This window comes from Calliopsis andreniformis, chromosome 5, assembly GCF_051401765.1.
Source record: "Calliopsis andreniformis isolate RMS-2024a chromosome 5, iyCalAndr_principal, whole genome shotgun sequence".
Lineage (NCBI taxonomy): Eukaryota > Metazoa > Arthropoda > Insecta > Hymenoptera > Andrenidae > Calliopsis > Calliopsis andreniformis.
The window spans coordinates 64098-89797 of NC_135066.1; the positions used below are offsets into that span (position 1 = coordinate 64098).

The following is a 25700-nucleotide window of genomic DNA, read 5'->3' on the forward strand; positions in this document are numbered from 1 at the left end:
TACGTAATGCATGTATTATATAAAATGAAACAGTAGGTACGGTACGTATTCCATTCAGTAGTCCCCTGGAAAGTATTGTCCCTAATGCTTTCCAATGGGCTTCTCGTAGGACACGATTAGTATTGTATAGTGCATACATACGTTTATGCATGTAACACTGAACGCTCAATAAAAACAAAATACAGTCTAATACTATTTCGTACAGTAGAGGAAAGTTGTTTACGTTTATTTATTTCAAACGAATGTGCTCCAGGTTTTCTACTGTATAATAGTACATTTTCCAATCTCTTTACATCGTCGTTCGATAATTAAAATGTTTTTCATCAACAATATCAATTATTTTTTAAATTGAAGGAAAAATTTGTATATTATTTATAAGGAATACTTGACAATTTTTAGTTTATGCATTATTACATAGATTAAACCGTTGTAGTGTAAATATCGGTCTCTGCGAGAGATATCGCAAAATCAAACTAATATCAGTAGGATAAATGAGGCGCAGTGTATAATAAGAAAATTTATTCTTTCTTTTATCACTAATAATACATTAAAAAGCAGCTATAAGAGGAAGTCTGTTATTTCTCTGCGTAAATCTGCCATTTGTAATTCTTCATAAATCTTATTAAATATAAAAGGGGGTAACATGCTAAACGTTTGATTCGAATTCAAGAAAATTAATCTGCAACTATAACAGAGATACTTTTCAATTACTACCTCTGGTTCTAGAGATTGTGTAGAAGAAAAAGCACAAGCTGTGTCATTGCACCGACAGGTTTGTTCATCCAAATTATTTGAGTTTTCTAATAGTTCATTCTTTAAATCCGAGTCGACGTTTGATGAATAATTTGTACTTGTTGAAACTAATTTAGAAAATGTCCTTGCTTGTACCACAGACAATCGCTCTTCTTCAGAGTCGTACGAATCTAACGTCAATTCGCAAAGTATACAGCTGGTATGGATATCATTATTTGCTTTGGTATTCGCGCAATCGATTTCGCCTATTTTCTTGGCCAATTTTTCACTAGTACGATGTATCGTAGACACAGTACTGTGAAATCCAACATCTAATTTATTAATAAAATCTTTTGCTATACTTCTTATGGAAGTAGGGAATGCGTGATTATATCTTGAGAGTGTAACAATTGGAACTAAATCGCAACAGTTTAAGTAGCCAGCCACATCTTCTCCACTGAAATCTCTAAGTGGCCTGAGAAGTGTTACATCTGCGCATCGTGTATCAAAAAAACCAACGTTGAAAAACAATTGAGAACCTCGTCCAGTTGATACATCTCCGAGTACTTTTATTGCAAGATCAAGAGCTGTATCGGCAACAAAAATTTTATTACAATTTAGTTTTCGAGCTGCAGACACAATTAATTTACGCCTTAACTGTTGCAGTAATTCATCTTTTGCTGTGTCGTTTTGCAACTTATTAAATGTATCCCTTATGAGCACATCGTCGCAAGTCATACTCATTTCTGATGCATCTATCGGCTGTATTCCTTGGGAAAGATCATTAGTTATACATCTTGATAAAGATACGATGTACGTTGCTAATTGTAGATTTTCTGCCTCTTTAGCTAAGGCTTCCCGAACAAGTTCTCTTTCCTCAACTGTACGTCCTTTGACCATACCGTCTGTATAGAAAGATGGAAAACATATAGAGTAATCTCGACCTTGAGTCAGTACCTACAATTGATGCTTTTTAATCTCTTACCATCTATATAAAGGATTTTATATTGAAACTGAAGCTTCTTTGAAGCTGATTCATTCGCATTATTCTTCATAAGATGCGTAAGTACAGTAGAATTTGCTTTTCCTGAATGAGCAACAAGTATTGAATCGCTCTGACACACAGATTTAGACTTACCAAGAGTCGCTCTAAATTTATGCGTCAACATAGACAGAAAGCATGTCTTACAGTATCCGTTTTTATTTCTTAACAAGATTCGAAATTTTTGACATCCACATTTTGTACAAAGGATTTCAGTATTGTTCGCATCGACATGGCTATGGGTAGCTTGTGTCCTGTGTTCAATAAGAAAACGTGACTAGTACACTTCATAAAAGGCAGTTGTTATTCTTGTGTAAGGCTATATCAAACTAACTGGCATTGAAATACTCACGTGCTAATCGCGTCTGATTTATCGATTTCATAATTATCGTAGTCAAGTACATTTAACGTACACATTGTTTCATATCGTTTGTTCCAAACCTTCTAATGAAGAAGAAAGAAATCTAAAACCTGAGAAAATACAAATTGAAAACGCGTCACTAAAAATAGCGGTTCGCCTCATTCCAATCGAAAGGCGAACTTACATTACTAGAAATATTATTCTAAAGGTCAATTTTTAAATCTAATGTGACAGTGGCGCTCCTTCATCGCACACGCATTCGCTACATTTTTTTGCTTACATTTTTCAAATTCTGTATGTATAATAAATAAACAATTTCCATGAATTTTTATCGTTGTATATTGTAACAATGTGTTGTAACAATGATTCTGCATTGATACACCTCAGTGGTAAACTTAACCTAATTTCAGGTTAACTGTTCTTAAACTATTTTAAACGCTGTTTTTACGATAAATAAACAGTTTTTCTGAAATCTTACAATTGCGTAATATCCTCTATAATGGTTCTACATCGTCGGATTGTCAGTAATAAATAAAAATAGTCTATTTTCGAATTTTGTATTTCAGATACTGCTGCTGCCGTCGCCTATGCTATTAAATAAGTTTAAACAGTGAAAGCGTGTTCTCCCTGGTTCTATCTTTGTGTTTTTGTGAATTTTTCCAAACATCTTACGCGCGTGTGTAAGATATGAAAAGGTGATCGTTATGAGTGTACAAAAAATGATGCCAATCACGACTTCGAAAGATTCCGAAGGGAGAGATGGTGACAGCCGAGGTATCGGTACTATCAGAGTGATTGACAGACCCACGTTCATATTAAAAACTCGCGAAGGTGAAAGCAGAGCTGTTTCGCCAAATCAGAAAAATGGGGGTAACAAGTAAGAAGATATATTTTTTGGTACATCATTGCGTAAGAAATGAAAAAAGTAGAGAAATCTATTGATTGGTTAATTAATTACCGTTAATGGATATTGTAGGAAAGAAGTCGATTCGTCGTCCAACGTTCCGACTAAAATGATTCAAGACCGTAAGTTCAGCTTTTCTTCTTATTCTCCTTCTTCGTCGCTAACTCGAATGAATGATACGGTCGAGAAAGGATTGTATTGTAACGAGAGGAAAATATTTTTTAGCAATTCGTACGATACTGCCCACTTATGTTGAAATGACAAACAGCTTAAAATTTATGGATGAAAATATGCAACTGTGCGAAAGTCCTTTAGATTTTTTATACGACCGACAAGATTTCTTGGTAGTAGGTTGTTTGGGCCTCAGAGGAGTTGGAAAATCTACTGTCATGTCTCTTTTGACTTCTAATTACGCGTTGGTATTATCTTTCTTAACCGTTAAATAAATTGCTCTTTGTATAGTAATCTGAAAGATTCTTTTCTTTAAATTCCTCAGTGTCTCTTTTATGTTTCAGGAACGACGTCTTTCCAATCCGGGATACGTCTCGTCATGAGAATGGAACGAATTGTACTTCTGGTGTTGATTTTTTTATAACAAAAAACCGAGTGATATACTTGGACACACAACCGATACTTTCTGCTTCAACGGTAGACTATACTGCTTCTTCTTCTTCTTCCTCTACTTCCTCTTACGATCAAAAGAAAACAACGACAGACTTTACCAGTATTGAGACAAACTTGGAACTGCAATCTTTACAATTTGCAGCATTTTTGTTTTCCGTATGCCATGTAGTAATTTTTGTGCAAGACTGGTTCGTCGATCCAAATCTAGTGAGGTGAATAACTTGTGTTATTTAACTATGCACACTACCCACATACTAACTACAGTTCTTTTGAATTGTAGATTTCTACAAACTGCAGAAATGTTGAAACCATCGTCGACGAATAACATGGATCAAGATTACGTTGAATACTACCCGCATATCATATTTTTACACAATAAAGCAGAATTACAAGATTTCGCTCCCAATACTGTAGAAAAGATCAAGGTAATTCTTACTTTTTCGAAAATTTTGTGGTAACGAATGTGATGCACGTAGAGTACTATTGACGCGACAGCCTATAATCAGTTTTATGTTTCCAGGAATTTTATAGCAAAGTATTTTCCAATTCTAGACTACAGACTCATAGCGGTTTAGATATGAGCGATTGTTCGACAGAAGCAGGATTGAATTTATTTCTTCTACCACGAATCGTGAACGAAGGTATGACACTGACCGCTGATCTTACATTGATTATAAGTACTCATAGGACATTTTATTCTCGCTCGCTCACTCTCACTCTCACTCTCACTCTCACTCTCACTCTCACTCTCACACCGTAGAACCTACTGTTATGCGTCGGAACGAAAAAAAGCTAATAGAAAAACTAAAAACGAAGATACATGGTGTCAATAGAAATCCGATGACGCCGAGTACGTTGACGGAAAAAAATTGGTAATTACGAGAACAAAATTATTCTCGATGTTTGGCAAACGATGATTGCTTTTGTATAAACTTTTATGTTTGAACGAACGTTTAGGTACCATTACGTTTCAAGAGTGATGGACGCGATCAAGAAAAGTCATCTGTCTTCGGAATACGGAAGATTAATGCCATGAGTGTTGGTAATCTTGTTACGCTTTCAGCGCGCACGCAGCGAACGTACAGTTGGAACGTAAAATGAGATACTGTAAAAAATTACACGAAACACGATGTGTTAATTAGAAGATGAACAGTGATTTTAAATTCATATTATTTCGAAAAGTATTCGGGAACGAATGATACGTCGTTACGTTTCATTCGTTTTGGACCATCACCGCGGCGTGTTGGAAACATGTGGGAATACTTCTTTTCGTGAATAGCAAGAGTGCTGTGTCGTATATTGCTGATGTTATAATAAATGATATTGTTCTAAACGCACGATTCGTGATAAATCCCCTTGTCCTAATTATTTGCTTTAGATGGAAAATTGTGACGAAAAAAATGAATAGAAATGCGCACGTTACGCGAATCTAACAGAAAAATGTTTTTTGCTTTCTGCAAACGTGAAAGTTTATAGCGAATGTTCAGTCTCAAAATACGAGTCCGCGATGGGTTATTTTGGAATAATACTATTTGTCTATAGTACTATTCCGATTCTGCCGTCGTAAAGACACGAATGATTTTTTAATGAGTGAAATTATGAATGCACATAGATATTACAGAAACGTCGATGCGCTTGTGGCTTGTTCTTTCAGGAAAAACTCGCGTCGTATATTCTTTCGATGAAAGTGTGAATAAATGTAGGAAGAGAAATGAAAATAACTTTGTCCCTTATATAAAGACCGATCGTTGGATCGCCAGCTTTTTTTTTTTGGTCAATTCATTTTCTAACATAGGTGAGGACGATTCTAGACAATAGCCTTCTACTATGCGCACCTGGTGTGTGTCTCTTTCTCTTTCTCTGTCTCTCTCTCTCTCTCTCTGTGTCTGTCTCTCTTCGTTATAATATCGTGGAATTATTGTACTAATAAATATAAACAGTGTACAGGATAGTCGATTCGTGGTGATTTCAACGCGACGTTAGCAATGACGATGATATCGTTGCTATTATCGTTGAACGGGCGGAGCCATTGGAAGACTCGAAGCGTTAACATTCGACATGGCTGTATTAGGTCCCAGAAGAACTTGCTTCTGCTGGGTGCGTTGTGCTTCCTCCATTTGTGCTCGCTCTATTTCGAACAGTATAGGTGCAAACAATATAGCAGATGAGCTGAAGAATAACCATGCCGCCGAGCATGAAAATGCATACAGTCCTATGAAAAAATGAGTACACGCAGTTAGATGAGTAGATGTATCTATTATGAAGAGTCGGTATCTCTCTGTTGTGTTGATAGACGTGAAATACAAACCTTTCGTACAGCTGTACAGACATGTACCAACATTGTAACCAAAATTGCGTACTTCTTCTGGGAACATTTCCGTGAGGCCCAATAATCTCTCTGTGAGGCTCTCGTCCTAGAATAACATGTGTGATGTTAACTACCGTTGACTGCGATAAGATGACCTGATCATCTTTTCTTAATTCGTAATTTGAAAGTTATAGAGAAACGTGTGACGAACGCGGATGAATATCACAGGCAATACTTTTCCACCGTAAAACCAAATAAAATTCAAAGGTTATCGAGAATCAGTGGAAGAGTTGGTCGATTCGCGAGAATGAAATCAATGCCGAGTACCCAACGTCGTGAAAATAAATCTGCGCCTGTTCATTGAACGAAAAGTGACTCCCTTTACCTCTTCGTCATCCTCATCATCGGGAAGAAGCGATTTTACTTCTGGGGAACGCGCGTCGCTGCTACCCATGCCGCTATCCAGTTGACCCGTTTCTTCGACTGAAGCCATGTATGAAAATAATCGACGACCGTCAATGATAACGAATTATATGTAGATGTATTTACGAACGACGTTTGACTGGTGGTTGATTTTTGCGAATGATGTTTTCTTTAAGTTCGCCCTCGTCTATTGTTCTCTCCGTTTGTATCGAGAAAAATATATAAAGACGTATGCCGGGGTGGAACGGTAGCGGCGACGATATATATACATGTACAAGTCCACTCGATCTACACGAGACTCCACGAGCACGAGTTTTCCAAGTGATGCGTTCCTCCTACTCTATCCTGTGAATAGATTCGATACGACCATAGATGAATATGATATAGTGTGGAGTCACTGTGCTAAGAAACGGAGTTACCGAACGGATATGCTCACTGTGGATATACTGTAAGAAAGTTTCCATAAATGAGTGCGCACGCATCGTATGTACATATATACATACGTATATGGTGTGTAACGTATACACCACGAGCGCGTGCATGCGCAAGCTTTGTATCACTAGAAAAAGTAAACAATATGAATTTGGTCAATGAAATCGCTTTGAAAGAAAATTCTTTTTTCTGAATAAATGTATCGCAGGTCGAATACATAAAATTTTAACTTAGCATAATAATCATACTGCATACATGTATTACCAGTAAGCGTAACCCATGATTGGTTCTACGCATTCATCCAGTTCCAAAGTTGGACGAATCAGTGATGACGTTTCTAAAGCGTAAGATAATTTCTAACCAATTGTTGTACGTCTCAAATTTGAAAGAACAAAAATAATATCTGAATCCCAACTAAATTCATTGTGATTGGTCCTTTATCTGAAACTTTTAAATGTGCACAATGCTAGTTACATGTAACTGGAAAAGTAACGACTACTGGTGTAAGTCGCAGTGCCATGTTTCATCGAATTTCAAGTTAACCGCCAAGTATTAAAAGTCCTATTCTGCATTCATGGTATAGTGAACTCGTTAAACATCCGTCATCGGCGTCATATATTAATTAGACGCTTTGCTTTTACAATAACAGCACAGAAATGTCTGTGAAACATATACGGCGAGGTATATTTGAATAATAATACAAATTCTGGTATAACGACAACATCGAGAAATTATTGTTGAATTTCCTACTAATCAGTTTTCGTTTAACTACTTTATTAAATCTATCTTCTAGTTCTATTTCTTTTTTCTACATGATCAACTCTATTAATCTTTTCGTATGAATGTTTACTTTTTAGAGTATGAAACACGTTTATCTATGAATACTAGATCACAAACTAGAAACGCAAACGGTACTACGGAGACAAATTTTGATTCATTGATTCGTGATAAAGGTTTCAAGAATCAGAAGAAAAAAAGGAGACATAGTTCAATCACAGTTACAGAACATACGCAGGAAAACAGTCTTAACGAGAATAACTGTAGGAATAATGTTAAGAGAATCAAAAGATCGGATGATTTATGTTCACCGAAATGTACATCTTATGTAAACCGTTCGAATGAAGCTATCCATTCCCCTTTTACATCCAGAGGTAAGAAGGAAAATGTGAGAAAAGTACAGCCAACAGTTGAACCTGATGTGAACTCGTGTACACAGAAGCTGGTAGATGTTCAAACATCTAAAAAGGTATCGAAAAGTTTATCCTCTGTAAAAGTACATTTTGTTGGCCCTCTGAAATTAAGTAGATTAAGAAAGCCGACAATGAGATCGAATTTACCGATAATGTCGCGAGAAAATGATGAATCGTTTGAAAATAATAGCTCACGGATAAAATCACGTTTGTCTGATGTTAATGTAAATGCGCAACATAGTTTATCGACACATTACACAGCGATGCAATTTACGGTTACTTCACCGATTAAAAATAAACGAAGAAGCACAGTGTCCAGCAGTATGAAACAAGGTTTAAGATTTTCAAAGTCTCCAAAGATCGTACTAAAATTTTCAAAATCAAAACCACTATCCAAGAAGCAGGTTTTATCGAAACCGGAAAAACGTAAAAGCGTTAAATGTTCTCCTAACAAATGTAACGACAACGCAATGAAACTGAACCGAACGAAGGATTTTGCGTCTGGCAAGTATTGCGATGCAAGTAGGAAGAACGGTCCTGATATAAATACACGCAACGCTATGGATTTAGTGTCATCGATGACATTGAGCTCTACGAGGAATAGATCCACGTTGAAAGAACCAATAGTGGTATTGCAAAGATTGTCAATTGGAGTATCTTCATTATCGCTGTCTTCGTTATCGGTGAAAGCGCACAACGATTCTATTTCCAATCGTTTGCGAGGAACGTCAAAATTTAGCGACAAGAGTTACGTTAAGACTAACAATAAGAAGATTAGCAAACGTTGTCCTGAAATTTCATCCAGATTGCAAAGAATTGGAACTGCGAAAGTTGTTGACGCAAAGGGAACATCTTTGAAACCTTTGATGTCTTCTACGCCAATGAATGGCAATTGGTACGATAAAAAAAATAACAAACGTAAAACTACTAGAGCGTCTGGGATGTGCGATACACCTCTTGAATTGACCGAACGGAATGCTATCAACGTCCGACGAGAAAATAAGAAAGGAATGAAAAATAAGGAACAAGAAGTGAAGAAAAAGAATGAGACTTACGAACTTGCCGAGCCTGAAACTCCAACTTTACGAAAGAAACTGAAGAAGGACCAACGTGTATGGGATGCGAACTGCGATGAGAAAGAACAGATCGAGAATTCTGATAATGCGAAAACGAAAAAAAAAGTAAAATCACCGATCGATACCTTTCGAGGGCAACGCAATTCTGTAAGCAACGAAATTGTTACTTCTACCGCTGTAAAATCTCTGATTCCCGATTCTCAACTTCGCAACAGATCGAAGCTTATTACAAATTCAAGCACTAAGGTTTCAAGACCTTCGTTTGAAAGATCTCCTATTAAAAAACCAAGTAATTTCTGATGAATATTGATGCAAAAATGAACACAAGCTAACAACGATAACTATCGCTAACAAAAATTTTTACTTTTAGGCTTGAAATATTCTGCAGCCAAAAAAATCCCAAATTTCCTGAAAATTCATGAGAGAATATTTGCTAAATCGGAATCCATTGTAGACGCAAAACGACGGTTGGAGGAAAAGCATACGACATTGAGTAATACATCGTAACATTATTATAAAATTTAGGACTTGATTTTATTTTATGATTAGTTTTTTTTTAAAGTTTCTTATATTTTAGCTACGCCGGTGAATAAATTAACAAGAGCCAGAATGAAATTGAAAGAAAAAAGTAAATTACCTAACGAGTCAAGTAATAACCTGCATAATCGATTTGGATTTAAGATCAGAAAAAATGATGCCACCAACTATATTTTGAGAAAAACAAACTTGCATTCGATAAGGTAAAGTTACAAATACGTTAAAAAATTGTGAAATCGTGGAGTAACGCTCTAACATTTCTTCTCTTCTTTCGGTCGTGCAGAAACAAGGTCTCGCAGCAACAACAAACTAGAACAATTTTAAAGGGTGTGAGAACGAATCGACGTTTCGAACTTCAAATGAAAGCCAGAAATATAAACCTTTAAGATCTGTCATTTTCTCGTACAATATATACTGTATCGTTGTGCAAGCACACTAATGTTCGATGTTTATCTTTTATAACTGTCATAAAAGTATTAATGTAATTTGTTCTGTATGTATATGCGATGTATGAATGAACGTACTATGTCTGTATATCTCCTTTCCTTTCAATTTTGAAATATATATATGAGCAGCTTAAAGCGCATCGACAAATTCGTTCGTTACTGTATTGTGTTGAATAAGTAAGAATGTATATTTTTCATTAGTACGAAATTGGAAACACAAAACAAAGAAAAAAAATTAGGAGAAATGCTTGAATTATTTTTAATTTAATTTTTTTTATTAATATATATATATGTATATGCATTGAAGCACACATTAGCAACGGTAATAATTAATGATAACGTTGCAATCTTATTTTAGACTGAATCGACGACAAGGTTGACTGTGTGACATACGTAAAATTGGTAAAAAGGTTCGCGCCCGGTGCATGTGACGAAAAGAAAATATACGTGTGGTATGTATTAAGCGACGGGTCTATCCTGAACGTGTAGATATTTTGTTAATGACAACTTTCTAAGGTACTTCCGATTCCATTCTGGTTCCGTTATCTACGAAAACATTGCGTCCAGCGCCTCTTAATTTTCAAAGAACCAAACTTAACCGTGAACTGCGCATCGATAGGTTTTGAGATTCGTCGGTTAAGCATCTTTTGGATAATTTGGATAATTTGACGTGATCATAATAGCCAAAAGAGGAGTAGTAGATTACGAATCATAAATGTTACATTTTCTTGGAAATTTGGAGATAGTCGTAGTTGCGAAAGAAACATGGTTAAAATGGTGCCTTTGAGAACTTCCATGTTAGCTGTCAAATAAACAAACGTAACCTGAAACGTAGGGAAAACTGGTAGAAATGGATGTTGTAACGACAAGTTTGGAAGCTCTAATACGTAAGTCGAAATTCATATTTTTATTAAAATGACGATATGTTTACATTGCAACGAACTGCTCTTCTACATGTTACAGACATAAAATTCTAATTAATTCTCTGAATGTTCATTCTTAATACGTAAATCTCTTGATATAGGATATTTTTTCATACGATACTTTCTTCTTTGTAGAGAGGGTGACCAATGCACAAAATCAAAAACCTGATGTAGCAGCTACCGAAGCATTCTGTGTCATGCTTACTAAAGAACCAGAAGGAATTCAAATCGGCATTAAGTTGTTAGCGGCACATATTCAGTCACCTAACGAGTCAGAAGCGCTTCAAGCCCTTACGGTAAGTCTTTACGTTAAGGTTCTGTTTTAGCTGATATTTGCGTGTACGTAAATTCCTATTGTCGATATCGAGAAAGAGAATCATCAATTGCAAGATACAATTCTCTACCTACTTACGTTACGTTTGTTTATCACATAGAAATAATGTAATGTATTTCGTAAAATAAGCAGCGATAGATGCACCGATACGAGTAAGAAATAAGTAAATTCTTTTGCGCGTCCTTAATATAATCTATTTCTAAAGCGAATCGTTTCACAGCTGCTGGACACATGTATGCGAAGATGCGGGTCATCTTTTCACGCTGAAATTGGTAAATTTCGCTTTTTGAACGAAATGATTCGTCTAGTTTCGCCAAAGTATTTAGGTAGTAGAACTCCGACAACGGTGCGACAAAAAGTATTGCAATTGTTACGCGCATGGACGAAAGACTATCCACGAGAATTAAAAATTAAAGAAGCTTACGAAATGTTGAAGAAACAGGGTGTTATTGAGGTCAGTTAGTCGTCGAATATTTTCTATTTAATGCTGTTTTCCCATGGGATCGGTACTTGGAGAGAGTAATAACGATGCATACATTTAGGATGATTGCGCATCAACGATTAATGTATCGGAGGATGGACTGAAAGTAACAAAAACTAAAAATACGATATTCGATGACGAAGAAAAGTCTAAATTGTTACAAAAGCTGTTGCAAAGCAAAAATCCCGATGATTTACAAGCGGCGAACAAATTGATCAAAATTATGGTTAGAGAAGTAAGCAAAAGGAAACGATATCTAACCGATGCATAACTAGCTAAACGTCCAGTTTATTCTTAGTACACGTATTATATATTCGAAATAATATTCGTGTTCTAGGATGAAAGAAGGATACAATTGAACTCACGTAGAATAATGGAATTAGAAACTGTACATAACAATGCGAAGTTATTGTCCGAAATGTTAGATTCTTATAATCGGAACGAAACCAGTAGGGAAGATCTCGAACTGATGAAGGAACTGCATCAGGCTTGTGAACGATTGAAACCAATTGTATTGAGGCTAGCGAACGAAACTCAAGATAACGAAGAAATGCTTGGTAAATACGATGCAACGATCACAAGTTTTTTTAAACATATTCAGCGATCTTCATGGTAATGTTGTTTTGTCGTTTTTCTGGTATTCGAACAAAATACGAGTATAATACGTACGTATGTATATTGACAATAAGATAATTACAGAAATCCTCTTGAATTCATATAGTTACTACTTAGAATTTAAAACAATATCGTCGAGTCGTCAGACTCCCTCCTGTACCCTGTTCTACGTAATCTGCATTAGGTGATGTGCTTGCTGCGAGCGATGAATTGGGACAAGTATTCGAAAAGTACACTGCGGTCATAGTCCGTGGTGAATGCGTAAAGCCTAAGACGGATTCTGACATCAGCCCGTACCTGTTAGATTTATCTTCTCCGATAGAAGAGAACGTTCCTCTCGAAAATAATAACGTGAATGCGAGCTACGAGGCGACGACAACAACGACAACGACGACAACGACAAATCATCGATCGGACATGGAAGTTTTAGGAGATATCTTCGATTCTTTGGGAAAACCAGAAAATTCAGAAATATTTTCTGTTTCCAGTACGAATCTTTTAATACCCGATTCTGCGATCATGCAACCGATCAGCGTTTTGCCTATAAACAAAAAAGGTCCGTGAAAATCTAAGGTGCTTGTGTCGTGTATACATTTACTAGCTGACTAGTAATGTCGAAACTTTTTCAACGAAATGTGTACATTTTGAATTAACGATATTACGTGAACGTGATATGTTGAAAAGAAAACAAATGATCGATTGTATTATGTTTTGTTTCCTCGTCAGGTGAGTCTACCGACTCATCCGAAAAGGAAGTAGACAGTAAAGTAAGAGCGCTAGAGGAATTGGACGAATTAGGAGAATCTTTGCTTAAACAAAGTTTATCGGGTACGATATCGAGTGTACGCTTTAATGCAGCACGGTTGGTAAAGCATACTTTACACTTTCTATCAATTTCTTGTGCTTTTCGATTATTATATATTCCCAATTATCCTCGTTTGTTATAGCGATTCCTCGCAAATGCCTACTTCGTTGGATGTTGCGAATACGAGAAACGACATAAGAGATCGCATCGAAACGACCAGTAATCGAAGAAATCTTTCTGTAGTTCAGGATGGTGCGGATTTGAACAAAATCATTGATTGCGATGTAAATGAAAAAATATCTACGGATACGCGTACGTGTAACCATCGACTGATTGCACAAGATGGTATGACAAGAGTAACGTCAACAATGGAAAACTCTGTTAATGCAGAGCCTGAAATCAAGCCATTAACGGACATTAATGTTAATCTCCAAGATATCAAACCAGGTATGCGTTAAAAAATATATATAGAAGGTTGATAACGCAGTATGACTGTATCGTAATTTTATTATAAAATTTGCCACCTAACTCTCAAATTCGTATCTTAAAATTCGTATAATTTACGATTTTTTTAATAGGCATTAATCCACCTATAACAGTAATCGAAGAAAAAAATGGCATAACTGTTGTACTTCATTTCGCTCGAGACAATCCAAGACAAGACGTGTTTGTTGTAGTAATTACAACGATGAGTAAAAATTTAAAGCCAGTCAGCGATTACTTGTTTCAAGCAGTAGTACCAAAAGTAAGTTCTTAACGATCTTCTTTCAATTATTCTTTTTGTATTCATCGTACGTACATACGTACAATTATAACATACCCGAAGCGTGAATTTTGCGAGCCCTTTAGGGACTCCTCGCTAGTATCTTCGTTTCATAAAGAAGAAGAGCAACAACCAATAATGAACGGACTAAATAGCATCGTTTTCTCATCTTTTTTCGTCGTCGATAAAGTAGACTGGGAGAAAGATCGAGCAAAAAGTTGTTTATTTAACTCTATGCGATACTCGAAAATTAACGAGTTTTTCTATTTGAATTTACAGAATTGTAAGTGTAGACTTCAACCACCTTCTGGAACTGAGCTACCTAGTCATAATCCATTTCTTCCGCCATCGGCGATTACCCAAATTATGCTAATTGCCAATCCTAATAAGGTAAAATAATAAGAAGTATTTCTTTTAAATGTCAGTCTTCTACGATATACCGATTTCGAGCAGTAACTAATTCGAAAGCAACCTTCTTTGACAGGAAACTGTATCGTTGAAGTTCATGTTGAGTTATACAATGGATAACGAGACATTTACAGAAATGGGGGAAGTAGAAAGGTTGCCTTTACTTTGAAGAACGTCGTTTCTTGCATCTTATAGCTACTTATAACAATTTTAACGAATATGCTTAAGAAACGGATACCGATAGTTAAAAAGAAGACATCTAATTTTCCAAGATTAAAGAATAGAAACTGTTGAAACTAAATCTGTACGTACTTCGACCAGTAATTATCTCTGCTCTTGTTGTTGGTCAAAAAGTCTTTATTGCGGGTAAATTTATTATTATTTGTTATTAAGAAGGGAAACTGAAGTTGCACGGATGTTCATAAATCGTTCCCGTGAACTACAACACCCGCTCAGCTGAGAATGTGTAAAGCTATTTTATGAATGGAACTTAAACGAATGTAAGGAAAAACACGTTTCAACGTCTTACACAATAAAATCGGAATAAAAAATAATGAAAAATGATGTACGCATTATTTTTCATGTACACGATGTCTCCTTGATGCAGAATCGTTAACGAACCATTTAGATTCAAAATGACTCGTATGTCCGTCGGAGGTATAGGAATTATATGTACACCTGCATGACTTGATACGGTAATACGTGTACAAGAATATACCCAATTAATTTAAGAAACGGAAAGCTCTTCGTCACGAAACGCAAGCGCCGTAACTGCTTTCTGATGACCCTGATATTCGCGTTCCACAGTCCCTGTCGATACGTTCCACAGCCTTGCAACACCATCGGATGAAGCTACATCGTGCAGAACGTGGTTAACGTTAGACACGTGACGAGAGCGACAAGAAACGCTAAAGAATTGGTCGTTACCGGTAAATATGTATTGCGAGTCCGCGCTGAACGCAGCATCCCAGACCCAACGTTTCGCTTCATGCTGAAGCACCTGTACTTCCGAAAAGTCCGTCGTTTTCCAAACTCGAGCCGTTTGATCGGCGGAAGTAGTTACCAAAAGACTGTAAGAGATGCATGTTGTACAGTGTAAGCTAGACTTGAATTTTTATAAGTTACGGTATGCAAATTACATGCGATAGATATGGTATACTTACGTAGAGTCGGGACTGAATTTGCATCGAAGGGCGTAACGTTTATGCGCTGACAATTTATGACGAGGATTGAGACGTGTGGGCTCTTCACCAACACCACCTGTAAGCGTCCAAACGTAACAATTACCTTTATTGTTCACTGCTGCCATGTATGTGCCATCTTGATCGATCGCGACATCTTGCACGGACGCTTCAGCCTCTGGTATCTTGAAAGTAGATATGAAATTAGTACTCTCGCGAGCTTTCCTTAAACAGTTCTCGACCGACTCTGTTGGTAGCAAACGATTCGTAAATACTCCACGAATACTTATACCAATTGTTCGTTATGATCAGAGCGTAGATCCCATAAATGTATGACACCGCTTTGATCGCCAACAATAAGTTCTGCTTGATTAGGGTGTAAACATACGCAATTTACAGGAGCAGACACTTGAAATATCCTCTGACATTGGAAACTGCTTGACCTGTATCATTATGTTCTTTGTATATACACGTATACTAGATAGCGAATCGATAGTGGATATTAAATTCTACGTAAAATTTACCTAAGATCCCAAATGCGTGCAGAACAATCTTCGCCTCCTGTGTACATCCATTTTCCCTCCTCCTAGGTAAAACGTAAAATTAAATTAAATATTAATATACGATCTGTGTTATGTTGAATTAACGAATCTAATTAGACGAGACACCTGAAATCCTAATCCTGTAATATTTTTTGATACTCCTTCATAATTAATAACTGGGTTTGGATTATTGGAGATTAGATCGTACATTCTTATATGTTGATATCCAGCAGCAGCTATTACATATTTGTCTGGAGTAATGTCTAAAGCATTAACTTGCTAAAAACAAAAGATTAAATAAAAGTTGGCAAAGAAGAAAAGTACTTAACGTTCAAGATAAACTTTAGTATTATAGAAATGAAGAACTACTGAATCTGTGTGTTCTGCGGTGCGTTGACAAACTCCTGTATAAGGTTGCCATACTTTGATAGTATGATCATAACCGCCTGTTACTAGAATAACTTGTTCGTTGCTGTTAGCACTGTCCACTGTCATTACTGAAAATATAAAAAAGTAATTTAGACGTGACACTTTTTCATTTCTTATATTTTTGCATTACGAGTTTTAGGAGGAGGTTGCTTTACACATGTCTCTCTATAATCTCGTTCGTTTCTCTACCTGCGCATCATCGTATGTAGGGATTGTATGTACGTACATATTTATGATGTATGTACATACCTGTGAACCTTTCGATGCATTCAGAAAAAAAATTAATAATACGTATGATGCATCATACTGTATGGACGATGGAATCAGACTGAATCACACCAAGTCAGACGAGATGTGCAGTTGAAAGTTGAATGTATTTGCAGATCGGTGAAGCCACAAAGCGAGGGGGAGGAGGTAAATCTATGCTTGACTTTGATTGGCTCTTACTTGGCGCCAGTTGCGCAAACAAAACACACCGTAGCGTTCTCGCGTCTTCATGTGAACATCTAGTAGTGGAAGATAGACGTAATTATGTTATATTTAAAAAAAACAGTATTAGAAGTTTTGTTTTGCTTAAAGAAAGCTTAGTTGGCAAATATCATGGGTTCTTGCATTTTAATATAATTCTTTCCTTGATCCATTTTAGATATATGGAAAGTACATATGATGTATATGTGTCGCATGTAAGCACGCGTCCGTGCACGTGTAAATACCTATATTATATATGTACACACACGCATACACAGATAATGCGTATGCAGTCAGTAGTCAGTCAGCTTACTGATCCGTACATATGCGTACATGCATTAAAGTTGTGTAGGTGTACTGCTTATTATTCGGCGTTATTATTATTATCTAGTTTTTCGATAACCGAACGATTATTTTTTGTTGTTGTTATTTTTTTATGAATTTGGTCTACAATAGCCATTTGCAACTATGATACAATAAACGATATATAGGTAAAATCGAAGCCAAATATACTGAAGAGGTTATAAGGGTGAAGGTGGAAGTAAAAATAAAAAATATTGAACGTTTGAATGCAGGGAAATGATACGTATATTGAACGTGGTAAATACGTTCTCCAGGTAAATCAGAGTAAAACTAAATTGTAATATATATTACATTCACAGTTTGTTATTCGTTTCCAAATTAGATCATCTTTGCGCTCGGGCATTACTAATTCTCGGAATGTGTCCACATGTCTATACCCATTATATTTTCGAAGAACCGACGTCTTAACGTAAGTGGTTTGAAATTTTACTGTTTTCAAGAACAATTTTTCAAATGTAGTTTAATGTATATCTTTCAGGGGAGAGCCTCTTAAAAAGAGGAAAAGATTGGATCCTGCGATCGTCAAGGCTAGAGAAGATAGAAGGAAAAGAAAATTGGAAAAGTACATTCGTCGTTTAGAAAAACATGCGAAGCAGTTGAAACCAATTGATGAATCTGATATATCACCTCAGCTAATGGATCAAAAAGAGTATGTCAGTTTTAACTTTTTGTTGTTTCCAAATATTTTCAAATATTTTTTCAGGGAAAGATCTCGTCCTGCTGTACAACTTTCAGAGGAAGAAATAGAAAGGAGAGCATTATTACAAAAGGAGTGGTGCAGATATAAACAAGATCAGTGGTTAGTAGATGTACATATTATAGAATCCATGATGCTCTCACAGGAAAAAGCACTGAAAGAATTAAAAATTGTGTCGAAGGAGCTTTATGAGAAGGCTGTAGAAGTATGTATACTATATAATTTGACTAAATCAATGAATAATTGATTTGTATTACTACTAATTAACTGTGCAAAAATTTTCCCTCAGGGGCATAATGTAAGTCGTTTTTTTCAGTTTGACAAGTCATTTTTGCCATATAATGCACTAGGGCCAGTACATACTCCACCGATAGATAATTATGATAGTCCTGATGGGGAATATATAAATGTTACGTTTAAGTACGAAGGAGAGACTTAAGCCATCACAAACCATTAATTGAATGTAACGTAGATTTATGTAGAATGAAAATCATAGAGCGTAATTACAAGCAAAAAGTTTCCACTCTTCTCGACATTGGTAATTTGTAACTGAAGACAAGACAACAGCTTGTATGTTTCAGTGCGAAAGAAAATATTTTTTGTTTTAACAATTGATCATTTTTTGAATAAAGTACATGAATAAAATTTTTTATTTCACAAATATGATTAATTACTAGTTGTTCGGATACACGTGTACATACTATTGTATAATTAAGACTTACATACATACTGTGCTAAAGTATATGCAATAAAAATATGTCGGTCCAATAAATACACAAGTGTCTCTACATTAACATAGTTGTAATGAATTTAGATTCCCTAAACACAATCGTAGGAGGCTACAACGATGTGTTGCAAACTGCGAAACATTAATTTTCTACTGATCGACGTAGATGTAAAGTGTAAAGTAACGTGTCACTGTAAGAAAATGTTGAAAGTCGAATAATAGATGTTAACATTGGTACAACTATATAATTGTATATAATAATTGAAATTTACGGTAATTGAAACGAATAATTGAAATTTACGGTAATTGAAACGAATAATTGAAATTTACGAATAATTGAAATTTACGGTAGCCGTCCGACGAATCATTGAATTCATTGTTAATAGCTGAGTTTCAATCCTCGTTTGCACATAGGGCAAGTATCACTAGTTTTTAAACATCGACGTAAACAGTCTGCATGAAAAAGGTGATGACAGGATGTTATTCTCGCTTTGGTCATACCGCAAAGGCAAACTGCGCAAACATCATCGAATCGTTCGATTTCTTCACTCGTTGCCTTTCTGTAACGGTTTAATATTTTGCGTTCACGTTGCAGCGTAGCACCAGATTTGTGGAGAAGGTCTTTTAAACTTAAATAAACGTTCAAGTAGCTGGCAACAAATAAAAATCTCCAGGATGCCATTGGCAAAGCTATCAAAATGAATAAAGCAGAGATGCCAATGGTAAACGATCTTAGTATTACTGGGGCATAAAGGTCTTCGATATTTTCGAAAGTCTCCAATTGGAAAAATTTCAAAATTGAAGGAAACATCTCGGCAAAGGTTTTCTCTGTCGTCGAATAGTAAATCCACGTGAACGTGGTGTAAAGCGTCGAAGGTCTACAACAAGAAGACATTTGAACAAATGATTGTTAATTGTTTTTTGGTCCCGTTACTTACTTGTAATGTTTAAGACCTTGCTCCAAACCGAATACGAGTAGCATAAACGTCAACGTTACTGCGAATGTGATAGCTTTGGTCCATTCGAGTACTATCTTGGTAGCAGACATAGCTAAATGTTTAATCTTGGATCTTTCTGTGAGAGTCACATAGAGTGACCAATCTTGTTTCTCAATTAATTCTTTAATGTAGCTGACACAATAAGTAATAACGTTATAAAACATCAATGTGTAAAGACACGTGATGTTAGGTTCCGATATCAGAATTCGATCGGCCAACATGAAAAATATAATTTGATTTGCTATCGCAGAAATATTTTTCATTCGAAGAAAAAGAATTTCGACTTGGACAATTGACTTGTAACATTGCATGAAAAATATATTGAAACGTTGCCAGGTCATCTTGACGACACCTTATTTACAAAAGAACCATCGACTCATCTGAAAAGAGAACATTTCAATCATTTTGTTTGTCGTAAATACGTATACAAGTACTTGGTAACTTTTCCGCGATAGAATATTTAATTGAAATATACGTATAAAAGTTTACTGTAAAATCTTTCCCTATTCTTTTACCTACTACCACCCTGCCTTCTTTTCTATGTAGAATATGTGTAAAGTGTACGTATAGGTATATTGGTACATCTACCTCTCTACTTATGTATGTACCTAAATACGTTCACCTATCTACCTATGCATGCAGTTGGTAAAGAGTATAAATAACTTGAACATCGAATTCTAGCTCTCTGCTCTTACAACTTATCAATGAATATAATATGCTAATAACGTTGACGATGACGTGACAATGACGTTGTAATTTAAGAAACTCGTTAATCGAGTACAACAAGTGCAAATAACGCGTCAAAAATTGATCATCTATGTTTTCCCCAACGCTCAGCCGAGAAAATTTACATATTAATAGACACCCGTCAGGGAAATCCGGGCAAATGGGAGAAGACGCGTCTACAGGGATATTCACGATACGAGAGCGACGGCGAGGGCGAGGGCGAGGGCGAGGGCGTGGATGAGGGCGAGAGCGAGAACGATAGGGGACAAGAAGATGAGAAAAAGATGTGGGCATGGTAGAAGTTGAATGGAAAACAAGAATTTTACATGGCAACTAGGATCGTCTTTTAGAGAGAAACGATAACAGGTACACACAGATTCTCGGATGGATGAACAGATACGCACTCTCCTTCTTTCCTCCAGCCCCTCTTTTTCTCTTTCTCTCTCTTTCCTTTTGTTCTCGTCCCTATAAAGTAAAGAGCACTTGGCTACAATAGCGCATTCAACGTCTCTCCGTCTTCGCCTATTCGTGTCGCGCTTCCGTGTTCAAGGAGAGAGAAAATCATCGTTACTATTCAATTCTGTAGTATTAGATACATTTGGAATATCTATTTAGGGTGAGCACCAAAGTGCATCGTATGCTTTCATAAGAATTATCCGTTGTTGATTGCTCGTTGTTACAATCTGTTGGTAGACCTTTATGCGCACATCTTCGCATTTTACATCTATTTTACATCTTTTGAATCAATACTGCAGGATTATCGTATTTGCAAATATTTAAAAAGAGATATAGAAAGGAAGGACAAACGAAAAGAATGAGTAAAGGGAGGCAATAGAAAGAGTAAGATAAAGGAGAGTAGAAGGGAATGAGGGATGGAGCACAGTAAATAGGACGATAATTAAGAGTGTTCGAAAATTAAGTAATTATGAAACGAAAGTATATTTTAGATTTTCTTTAAAACGTTAAACATACCGTCGCGTCGTTTCTATTTATTGTATTTATATTTACTCCGTTTCCCTTTCGACTCTCTTCAGTTTGCATCTATTGCAATATCACGATCATATGGATGTTTTACGATACGGTACGAATATTCTAGCATATTAAAATTGTAGTACAGATTAAAAGTATAGATCGGTTTTTGAAACGACGCGGCGCGATAGAAGAAAATAGAGCAATGAAGGGACAGGAACACAGAAAGAACAGAAAGAAACCTAGAGCGGATAGGTGGATAGACCGACACAGAAGAACGAGAAACAGAAAGAGGGAATGCCGAAAGAGAATTTGGCATCGATCAGAAGCAACGTAAATCCTTTTGCTATTCTTAGTACATATGCGAATGCGAATCGGAGGACGGAGGGAGATGTCCTGCTTCGTTCGGTTTGACCATGACGTTCAATCTGCAGGTTCTCTCGTTAGTAAACATTTCGAATTGCTTTTCAAACGAAAATGTTCCTTAATATATCGATATACGCGAAGATAAGTCGATGCGCATGCGTGAAAGATAATATTTCCGCGATATGTAGGTATATATGTACATACGCACATCTCTACCATATGTACCTACATATGTATTATAAAGAATTTACTTGAAATTCGTCCAAATAGAAGTCTTAGAATGAAGAGTAAGCGTTTAGTCTTGATGACTAAAAGCTGCCATACGTTAGCAACAAATATGCTCGTCGAGCAGGCTCACGGACCAGTACATACCTACTTATTAATTTGAATTTGCCCATACGTAAACAAGCCGCTTATACTCGCTAGTGTATGGCGGCCTTAAGTGAGATTCGGTACGCATTCTATATTTTGTTGACATAGTACGGCGATTACATAAAATATGCCTCGAACGAAGCGATTCATAGGAAGTTAGCAAATGGTAACCGATATGGTAAAACGACAATGCGACGAAAGGTCGAAGAGCAAGAGGAAAATTGTCTCTTCGCTTCGGCTATCGATAAATTACACTCGGCAGCAGTCTTTGCCCTCGGAATCGTCGCAGACTTGGTCAAACATCGTGACATTCCATGCAATACAACCATACATCTTGACTGTATCTTTGTGCTTTTCTTAAATTTTGCATTTCGTGCTCCATCTATCTTACACCATGCGCTTCAGAATACAAGAGCTCGTAGATGAAAAAAATGGACCAATATCTACGTATACGTAGAGAAATCTTTAAATCATTGAGCCTCTATCTGAATTTGCTTCGAAGTTCGAACCTGTTTGGTTGATCAACGATCTGCCCTGTGTACGTTATTGTCATATTTTCATCTCGTTGTAAATTACGTAAACATTTGAATTGAATAACCAACTGGGAAAAAAATAAAGAAATTCAATCACTTTCGTCCACGAAGGGGACAAAGATTTTCCGGATTCTCATACGTCGAGAAAAGTATTATGAAGAAACACGAAATCTTCGTATTTTTGTGCGTGTGTGTCTGTGTGCAACTATTTAACAGTCATATATGTACATACACGTATTCTTGCCTGTATTCCGAAAACGTAGCATATATGTATAGTGACGACAAATTTACCGATACACAATTTCATTATGAGATCTACTGATTCTGCTCAAATTTTGTTTCAGATCCAGACAAAACGAAATGCCGGCCATCCAGACCATCTACGTAGCCATACTACTAACCGTTGTTCTCTTGTAAGAATTTCAAATTCTATGTCATTTTCTTTAAGCATCATCGATTGAATATTCATTTGAATATCTCTAGTCGAGTATAGCGGGACAATCGATAAGTATACAATATATATACATACGTATATGTATATTTGTACGAATATAGTACATCAAAAACATGTGACACGAAATGTACATGTGAGTCACATGCTCGCGTTCATTCAATTACGTGCGCTAAACATTCAGACTTGGAGAACGTAATAAATTTAATTAAGCATTTCAAGAATCAGCGTGATTGTTGAATAATGTACATTTATTTTAATAACTGAAGATGTCTTCATTGATTAGGTTCGACAAATGCTTTGGGTATCCATCTATCAGACAAAGACAAACAATGAAACTGTCTTGCAAAAGTTGCGAGGAAGATTCTTGTAGCAAATGTGAATTTGGTGTCGTAATGTCGCCATCCTGCGGCCGTGTATGCGCAAAGGTGCACTTTCGAAATTCGATTAAAAAAAATCTAACATCGATCAAATCATAATCATTTCATTGACCACTATTTATTTTTACAGGGCCCTAATCAAATATGCGGAGGGCCGGGTGAAAGTTGGGGCATCTGTGGTGATGGTATGTTTTGCAATTGCAATAGATGCGATGGTTGTAGTACAAATAAGCTCAATTGTACCCTGAAAAAGCTCTGCTTACCCAACTTGTCAAAATATGGTTTGCTTGATGCATTTCAAAGACACATCACCAAATAAATAATAAAGATAGGTATACTTATCGTTAGCTGGACAGGTACTCAATTATCGAAGCGAAAAATTCAAATACCGTTAAATTAAGCGATCTCAGAAAAATGCAGTAAGTTTGAGAGTTTTTTTTCACGAGGGTTGTTAAGTATTCGCGCAAACTGAAAATCATTACAAATTTGAGTCAACATTGAAGCAATTTTCTGTTTCAAAGAAAGAATTCCGACGAACGAACGATCGTCTACATGTATCCGTATAAGTATGAGTGGATCAAAAGAGACAGATAAACGTACGAAAATGAAATACGAGGGATAACGAAGACTGAACAGTGACTGAACAAGCATAAGGGAACTCGAGAGAGCGGAATAGGAATAGGGAGGGGGCGGCGATAGGATAATGACGGAACATATATTTGAAATATTTTTCAATTACTGAACGTCGATATTTTCAAGTATTTAGTTGAATTTATTTTTATTTAGGTTTCATCTATTACAGATCGAATTACTTACCCTCAATTTTATTCAACTGACATGGTAAAACTAAAGAAAATTTTTCATTCGATGAACGTTATGAACTGTTATTAAATCGAACTGTTAGGTCGTATAAATTGTACCGAAGTACAATATTTTACAAACAATTCTGTTCAGGTTGTACGCTTTGAGAAAACGAAAATTGTAACTGTGTCATTGTTCAACATTTCATAAATAAAGATGAAAGAAACGATTCCAAAAATTATTTTGTAAAACTTTCCCTCATCCGTTCACAATCATTCCTGCGTTGTATCTTGTACCCCCTTCCCTCTAGCCAACGAAACTCGTCCTTTTTTTAACGCCTCGCGTTTTTCAAAACAACGACGATATCGTAATCACTCGCATTGTCATGTTCGGATAACCCATCTACCTCTGATCCAACGAGAAAACATGTTGCCAGAATTAGTAGTAAAACAACAGTGTTCGTCAAACCGTTGATGTACAAACTAATCCATTATAGAAGTAATAAAAATACCTATAGGATATGATAGATCTGTCTTCGCATACCTCCAAGATTTTATATAAAATTGTCGTAAATATAGAAGACAATGGTTCAAATGGATGTCACTGACGCGGAATGTTTGGACAAAAAAGGAAGTATTGTACAATATCACGTTTCAGATTTCGTCGAGTCTTTACCGCAAGATGGTTAAAAATTAACTGGTTGCTCGGTGTATATTTTCGCGTTCACAGTTGCAGTGTCAATGTCGTCGTTGCCAACACCAGCTGTACCCACTGATGCTATTTCGATTGTTCCCCGATAATTATGGATCCATTCGCTACCAAGAGACAAGTGTCAGCGACATGAACACGATGCTTGAATAATCATCTAACAAGGTCAATTTACACGTGAAATTTGCGTCAGGCCCCAAGATTTTCATTTTCATTTTTTTTACTCGATAAAATATTGAATGTAATTAAATATACGTATATTGAGAGCTTGTAGGTTTTCAGTAAAAATCCTCTATTTTTCAAAAATAGATATATCGATTTACGAATAACAAAAAGAAACATTACACTTAATTTGAACGAGTTGGATCGACAAGTTCTGATGAATCAAATAAAGAAACAGCTACGATAAGAAGGCGAGTGAATTAATTCGATCTGTTCGAGTTGATTCTTCCCGTTTTGAAGATTGCGTTATCAGACGTTCGATTAATCGTAAGTAACAAAAAACGAATTTAACGCGATTCGCAACGTAACAGCGAAAAATGTTAGAGAACAATTGTGTGTGATGAATTATGAAGAAAAAACAAC

The 25700-nt window shown here is 36.1% G+C and overlaps 9 protein-coding genes and 2 long non-coding RNA genes across 19 annotated transcripts; 6 read left to right on the forward strand and 5 right to left on the reverse strand.

Moving 5' to 3' along the window:
• Nucleotides 1-502: 502 nt before the first annotated feature.
• On the reverse strand, nt 503-2315 carry Ctu2 (Cytosolic thiouridylase subunit 2). The gene is made up of 3 exons (XM_076379296.1): nt 2127-2315; nt 1718-2028; nt 503-1637 (listed from the first exon to the last, which is right to left on the reverse strand). Exons 1-3 carry the CDS (start codon nt 2189-2191, stop codon nt 559-561), a joined length of 1455 nt encoding a protein of 484 aa, XP_076235411.1. The 5' UTR covers nt 2192-2315; the 3' UTR covers nt 503-558.
• Nucleotides 1701-4759, forward strand: LOC143179882 (nonsense-mediated mRNA decay factor SMG9). Of its 5 annotated transcripts, none has more exons than XM_076379299.1 (9): nt 1701-1794; nt 2702-3012; nt 3112-3161; nt 3265-3454; nt 3555-3875; nt 3944-4088; nt 4184-4304; nt 4424-4535; nt 4621-4759. In XM_076379299.1, exons 2-9 carry the CDS (start codon nt 2840-2842, stop codon nt 4697-4699), a joined length of 1191 nt encoding a protein of 396 aa, XP_076235414.1. In that variant the 5' UTR covers nt 1701-1794; nt 2702-2839; the 3' UTR covers nt 4700-4759. The 5 variants fall into 5 exon arrangements, with proteins under 5 accessions (XP_076235414.1, XP_076235415.1, XP_076235412.1 ...); XM_076379297.1 differs by lacking the exon at nt 1701-1794 and adding an exon at nt 2223-2429; XM_076379298.1 differs by lacking the exon at nt 1701-1794 and adding an exon at nt 2421-2545.
• Nucleotides 2130-2702, reverse strand: LOC143179896 (uncharacterized). The gene is made up of 2 exons (XR_013002038.1): nt 2320-2702; nt 2130-2245 (listed from the first exon to the last, which is right to left on the reverse strand). It is a non-coding gene; the product is annotated as an uncharacterized LOC143179896 (long non-coding RNA).
• Mge (translocase of outer mitochondrial membrane 22 homolog mge) lies at nt 4249-6953 on the reverse strand. The gene is made up of 4 exons (XM_076379312.1): nt 6831-6953; nt 6357-6739; nt 5972-6077; nt 4249-5875 (listed from the first exon to the last, which is right to left on the reverse strand). Exons 2-4 carry the CDS (start codon nt 6462-6464, stop codon nt 5670-5672), a joined length of 420 nt encoding a protein of 139 aa, XP_076235427.1. The 5' UTR covers nt 6465-6739; nt 6831-6953; the 3' UTR covers nt 4249-5669.
• Nucleotides 5978-16946, reverse strand: Lst8 (MTOR associated protein, LST8). 3 transcript variants are annotated; one of them, XM_076379305.1, is made up of 9 exons: nt 16806-16946; nt 16497-16624; nt 16254-16406; nt 16110-16171; nt 15878-16028; nt 15568-15770; nt 15332-15474; nt 15123-15256; nt 5978-6077 (listed from the first exon to the last, which is right to left on the reverse strand). In XM_076379305.1, the coding sequence occupies exons 2-8, from the start codon at nt 16620-16622 to the stop codon at nt 15132-15134; spliced, it is 963 nt and encodes a 320-aa protein (XP_076235420.1). In that variant the 5' UTR covers nt 16623-16624; nt 16806-16946; the 3' UTR covers nt 5978-6077; nt 15123-15131. The 3 variants fall into 3 exon arrangements, with proteins under 3 accessions (XP_076235420.1, XP_076235417.1, XP_076235418.1); XM_076379302.1 differs by lacking the exon at nt 5978-6077 and having other exon boundaries at nt 14197-15256; XM_076379303.1 differs by lacking the exon at nt 5978-6077 and having other exon boundaries at nt 14197-15256; nt 16746-16873.
• LOC143179878 (uncharacterized) lies at nt 7327-10215 on the forward strand. The gene is made up of 5 exons (XM_076379290.1): nt 7327-7507; nt 7684-9381; nt 9463-9585; nt 9670-9832; nt 9913-10215. Exons 1-5 carry the CDS (start codon nt 7483-7485, stop codon nt 10013-10015), a joined length of 2112 nt encoding a protein of 703 aa, XP_076235405.1. The 5' UTR covers nt 7327-7482; the 3' UTR covers nt 10016-10215.
• Gga (ADP-ribosylation factor-binding protein Gga) lies at nt 10329-14968 on the forward strand. Of its 2 annotated transcripts, XR_013002035.1 has the most exons (12): nt 10329-10962; nt 11134-11294; nt 11553-11786; nt 11875-12048; nt 12151-12370; nt 12613-12984; nt 13155-13290; nt 13376-13680; nt 13812-13978; nt 14276-14386; nt 14481-14708; nt 14798-14968. XR_013002035.1 is itself a non-coding variant. In XM_076379291.1 (11 exons), exons 1-11 carry the CDS (start codon nt 10926-10928, stop codon nt 14571-14573), a joined length of 2010 nt encoding a protein of 669 aa, XP_076235406.1. In that variant the 5' UTR covers nt 10329-10925; the 3' UTR covers nt 14574-14968. The 2 variants fall into 2 exon arrangements, 1 of the variants encoding a protein (XP_076235406.1); XM_076379291.1 differs by having other exon boundaries at nt 14481-14968.
• LOC143179895 (uncharacterized) lies at nt 16903-17384 on the forward strand. The gene is made up of 2 exons (XR_013002037.1): nt 16903-17081; nt 17203-17384. It is a non-coding gene; the product is annotated as an uncharacterized LOC143179895 (long non-coding RNA).
• A 79-nt stretch (nt 17385-17463) lies between these two features.
• On the forward strand, nt 17464-18541 carry Mrpl40 (mitochondrial ribosomal protein L40). Its single transcript, XM_076379311.1, has 5 exons — nt 17464-17641; nt 17710-17796; nt 17866-18036; nt 18091-18289; nt 18401-18541. Exons 1-5 carry the CDS (start codon nt 17604-17606, stop codon nt 18521-18523), a joined length of 618 nt encoding a protein of 205 aa, XP_076235426.1. The 5' UTR covers nt 17464-17603; the 3' UTR covers nt 18524-18541.
• A 175-nt stretch (nt 18542-18716) lies between these two features.
• LOC143179886 (uncharacterized) lies at nt 18717-25700 on the reverse strand. Of its 2 annotated transcripts, none has more exons than XM_076379308.1 (3): nt 24919-25700; nt 19750-20189; nt 18717-19689 (listed from the first exon to the last, which is right to left on the reverse strand). In XM_076379308.1, exons 2-3 carry the CDS (start codon nt 20148-20150, stop codon nt 19191-19193), a joined length of 900 nt encoding a protein of 299 aa, XP_076235423.1. In that variant the 5' UTR covers nt 20151-20189; nt 24919-25700; the 3' UTR covers nt 18717-19190. The 2 variants fall into 2 exon arrangements, with proteins under 2 accessions (XP_076235423.1, XP_076235422.1); XM_076379307.1 differs by having other exon boundaries at nt 24951-25699.
• On the forward strand, nt 21047-24645 carry Qbp-1 (Queen brain-selective protein-1). Its single transcript, XM_076379315.1, has 4 exons — nt 21047-21151; nt 23120-23188; nt 23513-23654; nt 23737-24645. The coding sequence occupies exons 2-4, from the start codon at nt 23136-23138 to the stop codon at nt 23923-23925; spliced, it is 384 nt and encodes a 127-aa protein (XP_076235430.1). The 5' UTR covers nt 21047-21151; nt 23120-23135; the 3' UTR covers nt 23926-24645.

Bases quoted from the DNA above. Each gene is read 5' to 3' on its own strand.
- Qbp-1 (XM_076379315.1), top strand. From the start codon at position 23,136: ATGCCGGCCATCCAGACCATCTACGTAGCCATACTACTAACCGTTGTT. The intron at 23,189-23,512 runs GTAAGAATTTCA...TTCATTGATTAG, and splicing joins CTACTAACCGTTGTTCTCTT to GTTCGACAAATGCTTTGGGT. The intron at 23,655-23,736 runs GTGCACTTTCGA...TTATTTTTACAG, and splicing joins GCGGCCGTGTATGCGCAAAG to GGCCCTAATCAAATATGCGG.
- Lst8 (XM_076379305.1), bottom strand. From the start codon at position 16,622: ATGACAGTGGACAGTGCTAACAGCAACGAACAAGTTATTCTAGTAACA. The intron at 16,029-16,109 runs GTAAATTTTACG...ATAATGATACAG, and splicing joins GCACGCATTTGGGATCTTAG to GTCAAGCAGTTTCCAATGTC. The intron at 15,257-15,331 runs GTAACGACCAAT...TGCACGATGTAG, and splicing joins CTCGCAATACATATTTACCG to CTTCATCCGATGGTGTTGCA.
- Mrpl40 (XM_076379311.1), top strand. From the start codon at position 17,604: ATGATACGTATATTGAACGTGGTAAATACGTTCTCCAG. The intron at 18,037-18,090 runs GTATGTCAGTTT...ATATTTTTTCAG, and splicing joins CAGCTAATGGATCAAAAAGA to GGAAAGATCTCGTCCTGCTG. The intron at 18,290-18,400 runs GTATGTATACTA...CGTTTTTTTCAG, and splicing joins TTTATGAGAAGGCTGTAGAA to TTTGACAAGTCATTTTTGCC.
- LOC143179882 (XM_076379299.1), top strand. From the start codon at position 2,840: ATGAGTGTACAAAAAATGATGCCAATCACGACTTCGAAAGATTCCGAA. The intron at 3,013-3,111 runs GTAAGAAGATAT...TGGATATTGTAG, and splicing joins CAGAAAAATGGGGGTAACAA to GAAAGAAGTCGATTCGTCGT. The intron at 3,455-3,554 runs GTTGGTATTATC...TTTATGTTTCAG, and splicing joins CTTTTGACTTCTAATTACGC to GAACGACGTCTTTCCAATCC.
- Gga (XM_076379291.1), top strand. From the start codon at position 10,926: ATGGATGTTGTAACGACAAGTTTGGAAGCTCTAATAC. The intron at 11,295-11,552 runs GTAAGTCTTTAC...ATCGTTTCACAG, and splicing joins AAGCGCTTCAAGCCCTTACG to CTGCTGGACACATGTATGCG. The intron at 12,049-12,150 runs GTAAGCAAAAGG...TTCGTGTTCTAG, and splicing joins TCAAAATTATGGTTAGAGAA to GATGAAAGAAGGATACAATT.
- Ctu2 (XM_076379296.1), bottom strand. From the start codon at position 2,191: ATGTGTACGTTAAATGTACTTGACTACGATAATTATGAAATCGATAAA. The intron at 2,029-2,126 runs GTGAGTATTTCA...TATTGAACACAG, and splicing joins AAATCAGACGCGATTAGCAC to GACACAAGCTACCCATAGCC. The intron at 1,638-1,717 runs GTAAGAGATTAA...CTTTCTATACAG, and splicing joins TAAAATCCTTTATATAGATG to ACGGTATGGTCAAAGGACGT.
- LOC143179878 (XM_076379290.1), top strand. From the start codon at position 7,483: ATGTCTGTGAAACATATACGGCGAG. The intron at 9,586-9,669 runs GTAATACATCGT...CTTATATTTTAG, and splicing joins GGAAAAGCATACGACATTGA to CTACGCCGGTGAATAAATTA. The intron at 9,833-9,912 runs GTAAAGTTACAA...TCGGTCGTGCAG, and splicing joins ACAAACTTGCATTCGATAAG to AAACAAGGTCTCGCAGCAAC.
- LOC143179886 (XM_076379308.1), bottom strand. From the start codon at position 20,150: ATGACCTGGCAACGTTTCAATATATTTTTCATGCAATGTTACAAGTCA. The intron at 19,690-19,749 runs GTAAGTAACGGG...TTCTTGTTGTAG, and splicing joins CAAGGTCTTAAACATTACAA to ACCTTCGACGCTTTACACCA.
- Mge (XM_076379312.1), bottom strand. From the start codon at position 6,464: ATGGCTTCAGTCGAAGAAACGGGTCAACTGGATAGCGGCATGGGTAGC. The intron at 6,078-6,356 runs GTAAAGGGAGTC...ATGTTATTCTAG, and splicing joins ATGATGAGGATGACGAAGAG to GACGAGAGCCTCACAGAGAG. The intron at 5,876-5,971 runs GTTTGTATTTCA...ATTTTTTCATAG, and splicing joins TCTGTACAGCTGTACGAAAG to GACTGTATGCATTTTCATGC.